Source organism: Leopardus geoffroyi, chromosome C1 (genome assembly GCF_018350155.1).
Source record: "Leopardus geoffroyi isolate Oge1 chromosome C1, O.geoffroyi_Oge1_pat1.0, whole genome shotgun sequence".
In the NCBI taxonomy this organism is placed as follows: Eukaryota; Metazoa; Chordata; class Mammalia; order Carnivora; family Felidae; genus Leopardus; species Leopardus geoffroyi.
Window position 1 is genome coordinate 183336233 of NC_059328.1, and position 17373 is coordinate 183353605.

Below are 17373 nucleotides of genomic sequence, written 5' to 3' on the forward strand. Positions count from 1 at the left end.
TTTTAAGGCTAAATTTAATACACACATTCCTATGGGCCTGAATTCTTGCCAACACTCTTTAGACAATGATGAAGTGGATAGTTTTTTGCTTACACTACTTCAACACCAACCCTCTGCTCTGCCTAACAATCCACAACCCCAGGTAATTCTTACTTCTGGTTTGTCCTCTACAAAGTCCAGCTATGTCATCTGTATCTGTCAGTGCTAGCTAGGATATATGGTCCTCCAGGGCAGAAAAAGAAGTGAGTATTCCATGACTGAAGTCAGATACAGGATTCTGCGCATACAAGGAATTCAAAAGTTTGCTTAGCAAAGGACTTCAAGATTTAGATTGTTCTTGATCTTTTTATAATCTTAATATTTTCTCTGCCTCAAAATTTCTTTTCCTTCAAAATCTCATCTGTAAGAGTGTCCTTTTTTATAAATTTATAACTCGAGAAATATCAAAAGCCATAAAAATTTTTTAGTCTTTGACCCAGTAATTCTCCTGAAAATATATCCTATACAAATAGTCAAAAATATGGATAAATGCATAGTATTATTTATAAAAGAAAATTATCAGAAACAACCATATATCAAAAAATAATAAGGGAATAATTAAATTATGGGATTGCTATCCAATGGAGTATTAAACATTCCTTAATGATAATAGCTATGAAGAGACCAGCATGAGAAAACATATGTGAGAAAATGTTGAATGAAAAAATCAGAGTACAGGCATGCCTGGGGAGCTCCGTCAGTTAAGCATCTGACTCTTGATTTCAGCTCACAGTTTGTGAGTTCAAACCTGCACTGGGCTCCGTGCTGACAGCGCAGAGACTGCTTGGAATTCTCTCTTTCCCTCTTTCTGCCTCTCCCTCATTTGTGCTCTCTCCCTCACTCATGCTTTCTCCAAAAAAATAAATAAACTTAAAAAAAAAAAAAAGTACAAAGATGCATGTAACATAAAGAGACCTTGTTCATCCTATCCTGGTACACAAATGTAACATGGAGGGAGAGGGAGGAAGGGAGGGAGGGAGGGAGGGAGAGGGAGGGAGAGAGAGAGAGAGAGAAAGGAAGTGAGAGGGAAAGAGAATCTTAAGTAGGATCTATGCTGAGCGGGGAGCCGGACGTGGGCTCCATCCCACAACGCTAAATCATGACGTGAGCCAAAATCAAGAGTCAGATACTCAACTGACTGAGCCACCCAGGTACCCCAGAAAAGGGTATATTTTCAATTAAGTTACTATCAGGTATTATTTCATGAATATTTTTTGAATTCAGTCACATTTTATGCAATAAAGCAAATGAAAGTAATTACCTTTTGCATCACAATTTGCGGTCTCTTGGTCACTGTTGTCTGATATTTTGTCTCTTGACACTTTTATAAGGTAGAGATGCCTCTCTCCAGATTTGGAGCTAGATATCAAACAAACTTGAGCTCTATTCATTGCTACCTGAATTTAAAATAACAATTTGAGATTTTTTTAGTCAAATACTTTTTTTAATATTTTATTTTTAAGTAATCTCCATACCCAACATGGGGCTCAAACTCACAACCACAAGATAAAGAGTCTTGTGCCCCTCCAAATGAGCCCGTCAGGCACTCCAGTCATATAATTTTTTAAAGAAAATCTATGGGTCACAAGTACCACAGGTATACCTGAAATCTTCTTTAGTAGGGAAAAAAAAAAAAAGGCCAAATTACTGTGTATTTAAACACCTAAAAGAGAACAGACTTATTTTTTTTCTTCCCAAGGGAATTTAGATCACACTGCTTACCTTAGCAGGTTAAAAGAAGGCAATTCACATTAGCTTATAACATATGTACATGCACATATAACCACTTCCCTGAAAAAAAGCTAGACTTGGAAATGATGTCACACATGGAAAACATTTTTGCAAAGTGAACAATTTTGGCACGTGGTACTGTCTACAAAGCCAGTAACTGATAACACTATGGTTCTCACTTTTCTGAATTTGTACTAGCAAAGACTTTATTTCACTTACTCTACCTACAGTCAAGTTTACACTTTCATGTAGAACTTTCAGTTACAGTCAACCCTTGAACCATACAGGTTTGAACTGCACAGGTTCACTTATACATGGGTTTTTATAGTACAGTACTATAAATGTATTTTCTCTTCCTTATAATTTTCTTAACAACATTTTCTTTTCTCTAGCTTCCTTTATTTTAAGAATACAGTACACAATACCTTTAACACACAAAGTATGTGTTAATCACCTGTTCATGTTATCAGTAAGGCTTCCAGTCAACAGTCGGCTAGTAGTAGTTATGTTTTGGGGAAGTTAAAAGTTATATGCGAATTTCAACTGTGTTAGGGTTGATGGTCCTAACTCCCATGTTGTTCAAAGGTCATACATACCAGTAACCTCTAAGTCTTTTGTCTATATCTGACTTTCATTTTCAAAAGTTTGAGAGTAGAACAGTTATAAAATAGCTATAATCTATGTTTAAATCAAATTCTAAACATTTAAACAGTCAACAGTACTAACATAAGGAAAGACCATTACCCACCTTTAAAAGCATGGCTAACATGGTAAGTAAGGTATCCACATAACCATACGTTTTGCCTTGGGAAAACAACAGAGTAGAACGATGAAGCAATAACTTCAGTTCCTAAATAAATAAGCACATGATAATGAATGTGACAAGATTCCTTTGCTGTAAGTTGTTTTGTCTGCATGGAAGAGTTTTTTTTTTTTTAATTTTTTTTTTTTTTTTTTACATTTATTTATTTTTGAGAGACAGAGACAGAACACAAGTGGGGGGAGGGACAGAGAGAGAGAAGGAGACACAGAATCTGAAGCAGGCTCCAGGCTCCGAGCTGTCATGGGGCTCGAACTCACAAACTGTGAGATCATGACCTAAGCCGAAGTCAGACACTTAACCGACTGAGCCACCCAGGCGCCCCAGAAGAGTTTTGTTTTAGAAACCAAACCTTAACAACATTTGCTTTATGATCTTTCACAACTTAAGATCCAACATTTTAGACACATAACTTACAGTGTCTAACAAGAGGCTGAAACTTAAATTCAAAATTACTTTTCAAAAACAGTGAATTTAATACACTAAAATAAATCTTTTGGATACAAACCGTATATACATCCTTAACGGAGGAAAAAGTTCAAAAACACAATCCACCAAGGAAAACTTCCTTTCACATGACATGGCCTACCTGCTGTGCAGCATTTGCATCCTGTGCTAAAGTATCTGGATCATACATTGGTTCCAGAGCTTCCAGAGCTTTCTCAGGACGGCCCAGCTGCTGCTGAAGGGTGGAAAGTGAAATTCTTGCATCCAAATGAAGGGGGGCCAGATCAACCACTTTGCCATAGCTTTCCGCAGCGCGTTCCATATAGCCTAAGGCCTTTAAACATTCTAAGATGATGTTAAAATAAAGCATAATAAATATGATCTACAGATTTGTAAGCTTGCCAAAATTACTTTCCCACTTTAAAGAAATATTAAATATTTCTTATATTAAATATAAAATTAATATAAAATATATTAAATATAAAATATTCCACTTTAAAGAATTATAACAAAAATGAAATGTCTGCATATTTCTAATACTTTAAAACAGCCATTCCTTCTAATCTCCATCTACTGATTGATCCATCTATTGATTTCTCTAAATCCAAATTGCTATAAGGATGTAATCAGCACATACATACACTTTGAGGTTCTGCTTTATTTACTTATTAGCATTATACTTTCAACATTTCCCACATCTTCCTTAGCATTTTGAATGGTTATAACATTCAACTATTTAACCATATTATCTGATATTTAGGTTATTTCTGAATTTATACTCTAATACATAGCAATGCAGTAAACATTTTCATGTATATAAGCCATGTCTAAAAATTGGCAAACCTATTTAACCCACAGAGGTGTTTTGTTAGGCCACAGTGCTGTTAAAAACAATACATGGCCTCCATTTTTTAAATTACCGGATTCTTTTGACAAGTCTGAATTGGCAACACTCTCCTGTTCCCACATGGCACATCAGCCTATGCTGAGAAACAGCAGCATCCTCTGGAGAGGGCTCTCCAGTTCTCCCCCCAAGCCCTGCGCCTCTTCACTTGCCCACTTCACTCATTTTCGTTATTTGCCAGGCTCCTGAGTTTTGTGATACCCAATATAAACTACCTGCCCTCATCTCACTCAATTATTTCCTCAGGGTAAGTTCTCAGAAGGGAAGTTACTGGGCTCTATTCCTCAAACTTTATGCCAATCAGTCATTAAATCCTACCAGTTGAACTCTCCAGCGACAACACTAATCTAGGCCTTTTCCATCTCATTCCCTTTTCATTACAATTACCTCCTAAAATGGTTCTTTCGCTTTCAATTGCTTTCTCAAATCTCAAATTTCTCAACTCTCTCCCGAGTATCATCTTTAGGTCAAACTTTGATAGTAAGCAATAAAAACTCCATCTCCCTGCTCATGTCTTTTAAATTCAAATATCACAAATAATGTTTTTATGATGGTTATTACATTTGTATTCATGTTCACTCATCCAAACAGTAAAGAGTTATCTTTAAGTGTTCTTAGCAATTTCATATTGTGATAGGTCTCAAAATAACCCAAATTGTCAATCAATGCTTCTCTAGTTATAGAAAACTTTCTACCATTATATAATATTTTAAGAACTATTAGAACTTTCTGCTATCATGTAATATTTTAGACAAAAACTATTCAACTTTTAATGCATCTTTTATGTTGATTCAATACAAAATCCCATTAGAATATTTTTGGATTTCATACATTTAAGAAATTTAGTTGTTTTTCTTAAGCTATTTTTTTTACTTTAAATGATTTATTTCATATTATTATAAATTTAGATACAATAAAATGAAATGATACATAAAACCCAATCTTGAGCATACATTTGCAGCTCAAAGAACACTGAAAATACATGAAATTTTTTCTCAAAAAATAAAATATTAAATATAAATCCATAAAAACTCTTTCAAAATTAGACAGCACCCCAAGTCTGACAATCTATTACTAGAAGTCAGAGCCTATGGTTAAGACAGGTAAATGACTTGTATAAAGTATTCTTACCAGGGACATGGTTAGTCCTACTTCATTCCGGTAGCATTAAGTAAATCTTTCTTCCAAAGCATTAATGTGGGGGAAATCATATAGTGGCATACCGTGACAATTTAAAATACTAACATTCATAGGATTGCAGAATCACTATGTTGTACACCTAAAACTAATGTAACACTGTGTGTCAACTATACTCAAAAAACAAGCAGACAAAAGAAACTGATATTCAAAAAACTGCCCTGAAACTAGAAATACTTTCACTTTTACCAAGACATTAATATATTAAATAATTATTACCATTTTGGAAAGTAAGTTCTTGCCTGTTTATATGATTAAAACTTCTCCCTCCCACAAAGAAGTATTACCTGCATGCCGAAGCCAAACTACTGCGAGGTTGTATCTTTCAGAGCAGACTAGTGCACTAAGGAGGGGAAGTGCAGAATTATATTCACCAACATCCAGAAAAGCTTCAGCAACATCCAGATAGAGGTCTCCCATATCTTCAGGATTCTGTTCCACTAGTGTTGTCAAGAGAGGCTAGACCCCAAAATAAAAGTCTGAAGTCAAACAATCATTACAAATATGGACATGTAGGTATATTTCTCTTTTCACGTGTCTATCAGTTATTTGAAGCAAGCCGAAAAGGAGCAAGGTTTAATGAAAATAGCTTTAAAAAAACCATTTTTCTATTCATTTCTGAATCTCTATTTCTCTATTAGAAAGAACTCATACTACCATCACTCATTCAACATATTACTTTTAAAGTATTTTTTTTTAATGTTTATTTATTTTTGAGAGAGATCAAGCATAAGTGGGAAAGGGGCAGAGAGAGAGGGGGACAGAGGATCCGAAGCAGGCTCTGCATTGACAGCAGAGAGCCCAACGTGGGGTTTGAACTCACAAACTGTGAGATCATGACCTGAGCTGAAGTCAGATGCTCAACCGACTGAGCCACACATTACTTTTGAAGGCCTGGTGTAAGCAGACATGGCAGGAGCTAAGATAACACTGACTTGCTGTGCTCTTTCTCTGCTAAGACAAACATACCCAAGGTTCAGGGCCTCTGTGTTTGCTGATATTTCTGTCATTATTCAAAGGTCACCTTTTCAGAGAGGGCTTTCCTGACCACCCTCCTACTCCCAATATTCTCTGTTCTTCACTGTGTGATTTTTTCCAGAGTATGTACCACCAACTAACATCCTATATTTTGCATATTTATTTTGTTATCCATTTACTCCCATTAGAATAAAAGATCCATGAGGGCAGGGTTTGTGTATTATATTCAATACCTTATCCTAAGGTCTGCAAAGCAGATGCCCAATAAATTTTTTTATTCAACAAAATACTCCAAAGCTGGCAAAAGGGAAGAACTTTCAGAATTTACCAACTGTCTAAAAAGCCCAATCTCAAATTCTGATCTCTGGATTGTTCTCATTTAAAAAGGAAAACAAGGGGCACCTGGGTGGCTCAGTTGGTTAAGCATCCAACTCTTGGTTTTGGCTCAGGTCATGATTTCACAGTTCGTGGGTCCGAGCCCCCCACTGGGCTCTGCAATGACGTTGCAGAGACTGCTTAGGATTGTCTCTGTCCCTTAACTCTTTCTGCCCCTCCTGAGCTCACATGCGCACACTCTCTCCTTCTCTCTCAAACTAAATAAATAAACTTAAAAAAAGAAAAGAGAAACAAATTATTACAAGCCCAGTTCAGCTTTTGTAAGATATTCACACACAAATAATTTGATGCTTATGGTGACTTCCTGGGTTACTGAAAAATGTGAAATCTAGGGTAAACTTACAATTACTTGTCATCTAAAGAAAATAATGTGATTTTATCTGAAGTATCTCAAGTGCAGATCTTAATGTTACTTACATTAAGTGGTTCAAGAATGTTGAGATGTACAAGGCAGACCATCAACTTCACTGTGATATCTATTGGAACACCATCAGGTATAGTGCAGGTAACATTTTCACCAGCTATGGATTAGAAAGACAGGCAAAAAGCAGTTCCTATATGCAAGCTTAGAATGTAGGGCAAATGAAGCAAGCTCTATATCTTCTACATAAGATCTCATTTACTTCATTCAGAGCAAATGATTCTGTAGTCAATTCTAAGTTGGACCAACTTTTATTACTGGGTTTTTATATTCTCTTCGGTCTGTCGTAGCAATTATCCTTCCAGTTCTTTTCCTAATACTTTATCCACTTATCTGAAACCTACAGAAACTCCCACACCTTCTATCAAATCTACAGAGAAAAAAAAAAGAGAAAGACAAAAATGACCAACAAGAATATATACACTCTTTCTTTTTGAATTCAAAAGCCTCTTTTCAGTCTTTATGATAAAGAGGCTAAGAAAGGAATAAATTAAATGTTGTGTTATTTTCTAAAACTTCATTAAGGTAAAACAGTTAAAAAAATTTTAACGTTTATTCATTTTTGAGCAGGGGAAGGGCAGAGAGAGGGGGAGACAGAGACTCTGAAGCAGGCTCCAGGCTCTGAGCTGTCAGCACAGACAGAGCCTGATGTGGGGCTCAAACCCACAAACTGCGAGATCATGACCTGAGCCAAAGTCGGACACTCAACCAACTGAGCCACCCAGGTGCCCCAAAGTAAAACAATTTTTAAAGCCCTGAGAAATCAGTCAAAGGGATTTTTATCCACATTTAAAATATTTTGTATTTTGTAAAGTCTAGTAAGTTCTGAGTAAGTTTCCATTTCAGAACAAAAAAAAAAAAAAAAAAAACACTGAAGCATAGAGAAACATCAGAGATTGATCTTAAGTGGTAGAATAAAACCTACAATTATATTAAAATGAAATAACTCATGTTTTATAGAATTTGCCATATAAATTATAGAATTCCCTAAAACTATGAAATCCTGGAAGGATTTGGACAAGTTTAATTAAGAGATTATTTTTATCTCTAAGCTCCAATATAATAACTGTTACAGGAAACCAACTTAAGACATTTATTTTCCTCAAACAGAGTCCTAAAACTTAAATTTACCTAGACCATAAGCTCCATGAGGATAAGGACTAATCTGACTCACAACTATATCCACAGCCTATTTCTTCTGTAGACAGTGGCTATGGCATACCTATTAAAGATACAGTGTGTACAGATGTGTAAATCAAAAATTTGATTTCAAGAATAATCACAAAGTAAAACTCAATGTTATGTTGAAAATAAGACACATGCCTGAAATCATATAACTCAGGAAGGTTGAAAACAAAATGGCAAACCAAAGATACAATAGGCAAATGAAAACAAAAAGAAAGCAGGGGTCACAATCTCATCAGACAAAGTAGAATTTGGATAAACTATATTTTAATAGAAATAAGAGGGTCACTTTATAATGCTATAGGACAGGGGTGTCTGGGTGGCTCAGTCAGTTGAGCGTCCGACTTCGGCTCTGGTCATGATCTCATGGTTCATGAGTTCGAGCCCCGTGTTGGGCTGTGTGTTGACAGCTCGGAGCCTGGAGCCTGTTTCAGATTCTGTGTCTGTCTCTCTCTCTCTGCCCCTCCCCACTTGCATGTGCTCTCTCTCTCTCTCAAAATAAACAAATATTATAATGCTATAGGACAGTGCCACTCAAAGGGAAGTCTGAAGCCTATAGTGGTCCACAAGCGGTTACCAGTTCTATCAGGTAAGTACAGAGATTGAGAGTAATTATTTAGACACTTTAGTGGCAATTTGACAATGCTAAAGAAGGCAGTAGGTATTATTTACAGCCCCTACAGTTTAAATAATAGTTTATCAACTAACATATAGCAGCGGTATCTTTTTTTAAATTTATTTATTTTGAAGAGAGAGAGAGAGAGTGTGTGTGTGCATGAGTAGGGGAGGAGCAGAGAGAGAGGGAGAGAGAAAATTCCAAGCAGGCTCTGTGCTAAGAGCAGTATCTTTTAAACCTCATTTTATTGTGAACCTCAATGGAAATGCTTATTAATCCACCAATAAATGTTCTCATTTTCAAAAATGCATATGGAAAACAAATTTTGCTTACGTTGAAAGTGTTTTAATGTCCTAGTTGTCTGGATTATCTCTTTCTTTAAAGTTATTTTATCAACTCTAAGATGCCCGATTTCAGATGCACCATTATTTTATATACTAAGAGAGACAAACACCACTACTTTAACTGTGACATGTTGTTGATTTATGTTAAGATGCTTCCTGAATTCATATATGTTAAATCATTAAGAAAGGAAGGGAGGGAGGGAGGGAGGGAGGGAGGGAGGGAGGGAGGGAGGAAGGAAGGAAGGAAGAAGGAGGAATGGCCAATGAAACTCAGTAAAATATATTAAACAAAATGACTAACAAACATATCTACAATTAAAAGTTGAACATAATTCTATTTTTCCTTAATATTTTCAAAATAATAGCAGTATATTTCAACACGACTTAATTTTTTAGAAGAAAGATCTCAAACAGAAAGTACAGAGGCGCCTGGGTGGCTCAGTCAGTTGAGCATCTGACTCTTGATTTTGGCTCAGGTTATGATCTCTCGGTTCATGAGCTCGAGCCCCGTGTTTGAGCTCTGTACAGACAGCACGGAGCCTTGGAATTCTTTCTCCCTCTCTCTTTCTGCCCCTCCGCCACTCATGCCTTCTCTCAAAATAGATAAACTTAAAAAAAAAGAAAAATTATGGCTGCAAAACAACTTAACTGAGACTCAACTCTAGTTTAGGCCAGGTCCAAGAAAACTATCAAAATTGACAGAGTCCTTCAGAGACCCTAATGCATGCTCTCATGGCATTATAATTCCTACTCTTTACTACTCATTCACTACTCCTTCATTATCCAAGATCCTCAACCAAAGCACCTTATCTAATCCTGTCCATACCAAGTAGTGCTCCTACACCCTGGGACCTCAGTCTGATATGCACCTCCTCTTGGGTGTTCGCTTAAATTATACTTCTAGAAACCTCCTCTGATCTTAGTATATTGCTTTTCTCTATTTTCCCATAATGTCAGGTTTACTACAGAGATGATCACACTGTTCCTATTAAAATTAAATTGTATACATTTCATTTGTATCCCACTCCCCCATGTCCTTAAGGGCAGGAAATATCCTCATCCTCTGTATATTCCCCACCAGCATAGAATCTTATAAGAAACTCTTATTGAACTGGGCTCTTCATTCCCCAACAACTTTTCACTTCAATATTTATCTTTCCCATGTCTTATTTGTGCCTTGTTCTCTATGAATTAGCACACAAATTGACTGTAAAAATGAATTACTACTTTACATTAGGATAGATCCTTTAAAAAAAAAAAGGCTTTTGTTTTTGAATAATTATGCCTTAACCCAAAGGATTATATAATGATGGAATTTTTAGGCTTCATGACTGCCAGGGAGAGAAGTATTTTGAAGCAGGCAGTACTCAGGTAACAAGTGTCTTCCCACTTCCCCACCACCACCAAAAGCCTCATGGGGTGGAGGTGGAAGGTACTACATAGGAATTTCCTCACAAGAAAAGGGACATCTATTCTGCCCAGAGTTCAATTTTATTACAACCTCAGACAGGGTCTTGCATGCTAATATTTGCACAGAACAGGTTACTGGGTGTGATACAAAGGAAAAAGCTGAAAGAGATACTGCAAGCCATACTTCAGGTATGACTTTCTAGCCAGATCCCTAACTACATATTTTAAGTTTTCAAAGATAGTAATCATATCAGTTTCTACTTTTTATGTGAATGCTTAAGTTTGAAGTAGATTTTTTTCAAGGAGAGTATTTTAAGTCCTTCCTAAAAATTAAATTGCTTTATATCCAAATGTTTTTGATAGCTGTTCAGTAATCCATTCTTTGTTCACGTATCATTAAAAAGACCTGGATCAATGAGAAATGCCATGTTCAAATGGATGTACTGAGAAGTAAAAAGGGACTGAAAACAAATTTTTAAAAAGATGTCTTGTGAGTAAATACCCATAGGAAAAGGATATGAAATCTCTACAAAGAAAAAAATGCTTCTGGGACAACTTGTTATGAGAACATTTAACTATCAATTTCTAAATGCCACATTATAAAAAAGAGAGGATTAAGTATACTATCCACTCTACGCAGAAGGAACTACAACCTTTATTCTCTTCTGAAGTGCCTTCTTCTGTAGTTTTTTTTTCCAGCACAATTCCAGAAAAATCTGTTATTACCTAAAAGAATGGAAGAAAAAAAGGAAATGATATAATAGATACATATGAAAAACCTTTTCACAATGCAAAGATTTGTACAGTTAATTCAAATAATATATAGTTCATCCTAAATGAACTATAAAAAGCATCGACAAATCTCTTTAAAATAAGGAACTACTGTGATATATTAACATTTTTATATCATATTAACTAAATGTTTAACAGAAGATACATAATTCCCCTATATCAAACCAAACTACTGTTCCCAACAGCTTAGGAATGGAATCACAGCAATTGGTCTGGCTGCTCAGTCCTGCTACCCTGAAGTACAGGCTATCTGGCACCTGTGATAATGGCGAGAGCTTTTATCATATAACTATACTTTACCTTTCATATGGAATTACTATAGAATCTAGAAATCTGTTTCCATATAGACTTTACAAATATAACTTAGTATATAAATAATTTAATTTTTTATAACTCAAGTGAGGAATTGTCAATTTGTAAGAATTTCTAAAATGCAGAAATGTGTCCTAAATCTAAGAGAGAAACACATTACATGTTCCTACCTCCAAAGCTCTGTCATACTGTTTGTTAGAAATATATAGTTCAGCTGCTACATTAACATCTTCCATGGAAACAAGACCCTGATGTTTTGAAAAAGCTTCTTCAATTATGTTAATAGCTGAAGTAACATCATTGGCTTCATAGTAACTCCTGAAAAAATAAATGACAAAATGGATGCATACTTAATTCAGATTATAAAACTCACATCCTTGCTCAGACCATCCATTACCTATGATTTCCATTTTCTTAAAATCAGAGAGGAGAAAAAACTTTTCCTTAAAATCATAATCATAGCTGATCGAAAGAAAAATGGGCAATGCCCATTTGACAATGCCATCATGTCAAGCCCCTCACTCTACAAAAGCTACCTCATACCATTCCAGCTCATCCTATCACCCAATTCCAGCAACTGTTCCACCTCAGTGGGGTCTACAAAGCATCGATCTACCTGTTTCACTGTCCTGCAGCCTCTTGTCTTCACTTTCCTCCTTCTCCATAGACCAACATTGTAATTACTCTCTTGTGCATCTCCTCACTTCTCCTGTCCTTCTGTCCCTTCTGATAAAGTCATGTGATAAAATCCCAACCCTTGTTAATCCAAATATGCCTACTCTTCACAACCACTTGTCAAGCTGACCATGCTGACTGGACTCACTCTAAATTAATGATCACTAGCCTCAAGTGGGCCCATGGTGCTGTCAGCAGTCTTGCTAGTTACTTTGTGCAGTACTTTTCAAACCTGAATATGCATACAAAGTAACTGGGCATCTTGTAAAAAGGCATATTCTGATTCAGTAGAGCTGGGGCAGGACTGAGATTCTAATTTATGACAGGCTCCTAGGTGACACAAATGCTGCACCAAGGCCCCAAAGACCTAGACAACCGCTTCTCATCTCTCCCTTCAAACCTCCAAAACTCTCTGATCCTCACTGTCAGCTGATGACCTTGCTTCTTAGTTTGCAGAGAACCAGATCATGACATCCCACACACTCCCAATACATCTTCCTACTTACACACACCCATGGCCATATATTCCACATTCTCCACCTATAAGGCAAACCCCCAACTAGATCCCATTCTCTCCAACCTACTCAAGGATATCACTCAAGCAACTGTCCCTTCTCTCATGAATCTTCAGTGTGTTCCTCAATTGTGGATTACACCAGCTGAATACAAATCCATTGTAATTTTTCCCAACTTAAAAATTATCTCTTACCCCTACAACCCATTCTAATTATCCTCTCATTCCTCTGCTCCCCTTATAAATTTCTCCAGAGCTGCCAATACTCCAGGAACCCTCACCCCATCTCCAACGTCAATACTCAGTCCTCAATTTACATGCTCTATCTGGACTATTTCATCCCTCCTCCTTGCAGTGCTTTCTTCAATACATTTCTAGTATATCATGTTCTCTTAGTTTCTTCCTACTTCACTGCCCATTTCCTTTCAGTCTCCCTGCTGCTTCCTCCTGATTTTCCTGATTTCTAAACACTGGAGTGCCTCAGGGTTTAGTCCTAAGAACTCTTCCCTTGTCTGTCTGTGTGTGTGTGTGTCTCCCTCTCTCTCTCTTTCATACACACACACCCACCCATCTCCTATTAGAAAATCGTTGAGTTCAGCCTTAAAATACACCCAGAATCTGATTACTTCTCACCACCTGCACTTTTATCCTGGTCCAGGCTACTATTATCCCTTCCACAGATTACTGCACTAACCAGATCAAGATGGTTCATTCTAGATTGAAATACCATTTACAGATACCTCTAGAAAAGAGAGCTTACAAGACATTATTTAGCCAAAATGTTTCCTGCCTTGCTTTGATGTACAGCATGTCAGAGAAGTATAGTAGCATATAATATTTTATCTTTTATTTTTATTTTCAAATTTTTATTTAAATCCTAATTAGTTAGCATATGGTGTAATATTGGTTTCAGGAGAATTTAGTGATTCTTCACTTATATATAACACCCAGTGCTCAACATAAGTGCCTCCTTAATACCCATCACCCATCTAATCCATCCCCCACTGACCTCCCTCCATCAACCCTCAGTTTGTTCTATAACGTTAAGTCTCTTGTGGTTTGCTTCCCTCTCTTTTTATTCCCTTCTCCTTTGTTAATCTGTTTTGTTTCTTACATTCCACATGAATGAAATCATGGTATTTGTCTTTCCCTGACTGACTTATTTCACGTACCATAATACACTCTAGTTCCATCCACGTCATTGAAAATGGGATATTTTAAAATAAAATATATACCACAGTCAGTGCTGTGTCAACCACAAAGAAAAATTTTTGTTTTAAGATGTTATTCTAGTACTAACTAAAGATACAATTATAGAAAACCCCAGACCACAAACATTTCAATAGCATATTTACAACAACTAATCTAATATTATTGCAAATGTACATCAACTAAGTTATGGAAACCTAGGAACCTAATCATCCTTTTAGAACATGCCCCATTTTTAAACTTCAGAACACTTGAGGGTAATTGTATATACAAATTTTTCTAAGTAATCACACAGTTGACTTGGAAACAGAAAATTACTGAAAAAAAAAAACCCACCTCTATATTTAAGCACAATATAAAATATAGGAAATAAAACACTTCTTTTAACCTCAATAAAAAATACATTCTACTTCAAATATGTGCTTTGACGTGTGAAATAAGATGATTATCAGGAGCATCTATATATACTTCACTACAAACTTACTTTGCCATATCTCTAGTCAACTGCATAAAACGTTCTCCATCAGATGGAGATAAAAGGTTTAAAATACGCCTATAACCATCCATTGCCATTTTATGATCCCCCATTTGTTCATAAAGGCTTGATCGCTCCCACAGGTAACGGACATTAGTAGGTTCATATTTAAGAGCTAAAAAGAAAAAAGAGAATACAAATTATGGATTTATCACAAAAAGGTGTTCATGATACTTGGGTATGACCAATTCTCTTTTCAGAAAATTAAATGAACGCTCTAAACTAATTGTCTAATAGAACTAAGTGGGTTACTCTGGAACAAATCTATCTTCACAGGAACTCTCAGTTAGGTTTACTCTAAGACCAGACAGAACCTGAATCTCTACATTAATCTTCATTTGGTAACTTAGTGTGATGGTAACCCTCAAGGAACAGCTTAGAACCAACAATCTCAGTAGGAAATTGAAGGTAGTGTTCTACCAACTTTTGTGCCATATTAGCTCACACTATAAAGTTGCTGATAAACATGAAAGCAGACAGGCTCCAAATACTTAACCCTGGGATGACAGAATATAGGGACCACAGAATACAAGGAATAAATACATTTCAGCTAACATCACCCCAGAGTATCAAGTACAATTATCAAGAAATATATTATGTAACATTTTTATCAAACAAAATAAGAAAAACATTTTAATTACCTTTTGTGTAGCAAAAAATAGCCTGCTTAATATTATCTTGTTCCAGAGACATTTCTGCCAATCTAACCCATTCTTCAGTGTCACTGGGATTTAAATGTGCAGCAATCAACTCAAACTGCAGAGACTTCTCCATGTCACCTTGGTCCTCATATATCATGGCCAGAGTAGAGAATGGCTCATAAGCCAGAGGAGCTATAATGAATTAAAAAAAACAAATTCCACTGACTGAGGAAAGAAGCATGAGATGATGCAATCCTATGGCTCAAATTATGATCTTGTAATAATTAAACTCTTTTAAGCACCCTAGCAGAATTATACAAACTACCTGATGGAATTTAGAAGGTATCATTTCATGAAAAATTCTATTCTCCACTATGTGCTCCTTATGAAAATCCCCCTTTGCTAAGGCTAAACATGGCTTAATAACTGAGTGAATTCATCCCAATGAGCATCAGCACATCAGTGTTGAAGCTTCGTGATCCAACAAACACAGGCATATGGAATGAATGGACTGAGGGTATCTAAACTGCACCTAAATCCAGGATATCAAAATGAATAGTTGATCTGCATTTCTGAAATGTTTCTGAAATGAAGTTCTAAAATCACAAGGAATTAAAGTCAAAGTTATTGTCAAAAATAAACAACTATAAACTAATATAAAGGAAAAGATAATATGGCAATGTAGGAACCAAACAAAATATTCTCAAGAAAAAAGTGTGGTTAATCTTGTTTCTTCAGATAGAAAAGAAAAAGCAGTGACCTCAAGTTATCCTAATAAGCAATGCAGGAAATTTTTAAAGTAAACTGTATGTCCAATGTGGGGCTTAAACTCACAACTCCAAGATCAAGAGTTACATGCTCTACCAACTGAACCAGCCAGGTGCTCCAATCCAGGAAATGTTTAACAAGCCTTCAGGAAGGTTGGCTGGGAAGATGGTAGATAGAGTAGGCGGACCCTAACCCCACTTCATCCCATGGATGCAACTAGATAACACTGATATCAGCATAAATAATCCAGAAAACGATCTGAAGACCGGCAGAACAAAAACCACAATAAAAGGTATAGAAGAGGTCACAATGAAGGTATGAAGTGTGAAGACACAGTCTGGGAGACAAAGAGGACCGTCTGCAACAGGAAGGAAGCCAGTGGTGCAAAGAAGGAACCTTCACACTGGAGAGCCCACAAATGGTGAGGTGAATCCCCATAATATTTGCCTTTGAAAGCGAGAGGAGCCGAGTTTCATTGAGTTCTTAAAACCAATGGGACTGAAAGTCTGCAATTTTAAAAATCCACCAGCATGGCTCTAGGAGACCCGAGAGGATATTAGCAAGCAAAGTCCCTACCCTTAGATAGCACAAAAAACAGGCCATGCAGATACCATGCAGAACCAGCAGCTTGAAAGACACCAGGGGCAGATGGAAGGGAGAGTGATTTGTTCATCTCAGAGCACGTCCCAGAGAGACAGGGATCACAGGGAGACCCCTCCACGAACAAAGGAGCTAGCAGGCGTCATCTCCCTACCCATCTACCCCCAGCATAAACAACAACCACCTGCAGGAACCAACACTCGCTACCTAACTTGTTTAAAGCAAGCCCTGCCCCCTTGCACTTTGGCAGATCCACCCTTCCTAGCCAAGCTGGCCTTAGTCCCCGTTACAGGCCCTTCCCCCAGAAGATCAGTGCAAACCACAGACACCACATCTCCCAACCTGCAAGTTGTGTGGGACTTCAAACGCGGCAGCTGCAAGTGGTGGCAGGTCTCATTTTGCAAGCAGACCACTGCACACCTTGTTAAAATGCAATCCACTTCTGCTGGGGACCAAACAATGCCCACAATAGGCAAAGAGAGCCTCTGCAGACAACTGAACTGAAAGAAAAAGAGGCCAAGACTCAACAGCAGAGCACACAAGACACATATAGGAGACACTCCCTGAAGCACGAGGCCCTAGGAAACAGGGGACACTGGACTACAGTGCACTACAGGACCTCTTCTTCATAAGGATATTATCGTTAAGAGCAAGAGAAGTAGCTGATTTTCCTAACATAAAGAAACAGACACAGAAAGTCAGACAAAATGAAGAGACAGAGAAGTATCTCCCAAATGAAAGTATAGAACCAAACCACAGCAAGAGACCAAAGCAAAATGGATACAAATATGCTTGATACAGAATTTAAAGTAATGATCATAAAGACACTCACTGGACTT

At 36.9% G+C, this 17373-nt stretch overlaps 1 protein-coding gene across 1 annotated transcript in view; it reads right to left on the reverse strand.

Moving 5' to 3' along the window:
- GTF3C3 (general transcription factor IIIC subunit 3) overlaps positions 1–17373 on the reverse strand; it is a 37611-nt gene that overhangs the window by 9669 nt on the left and 10569 nt on the right. Inside the window, exons 5-13 of the mRNA XM_045480600.1 lie at positions 15167–15358; positions 14475–14640; positions 11763–11910; positions 11142–11214; positions 6930–7033; positions 5426–5597; positions 3180–3382; positions 2519–2620; positions 1301–1436 (exon numbers count right to left, since the gene is read on the reverse strand). Coding sequence (XP_045336556.1) covers positions 1301–1436; positions 2519–2620; positions 3180–3382; positions 5426–5597; positions 6930–7033; positions 11142–11214; positions 11763–11910; positions 14475–14640; positions 15167–15358 — 1296 coding nt within the window. The remainder of the gene's footprint in view (positions 1–1300; positions 1437–2518; positions 2621–3179; positions 3383–5425; positions 5598–6929; positions 7034–11141; positions 11215–11762; positions 11911–14474; positions 14641–15166; positions 15359–17373) is intronic.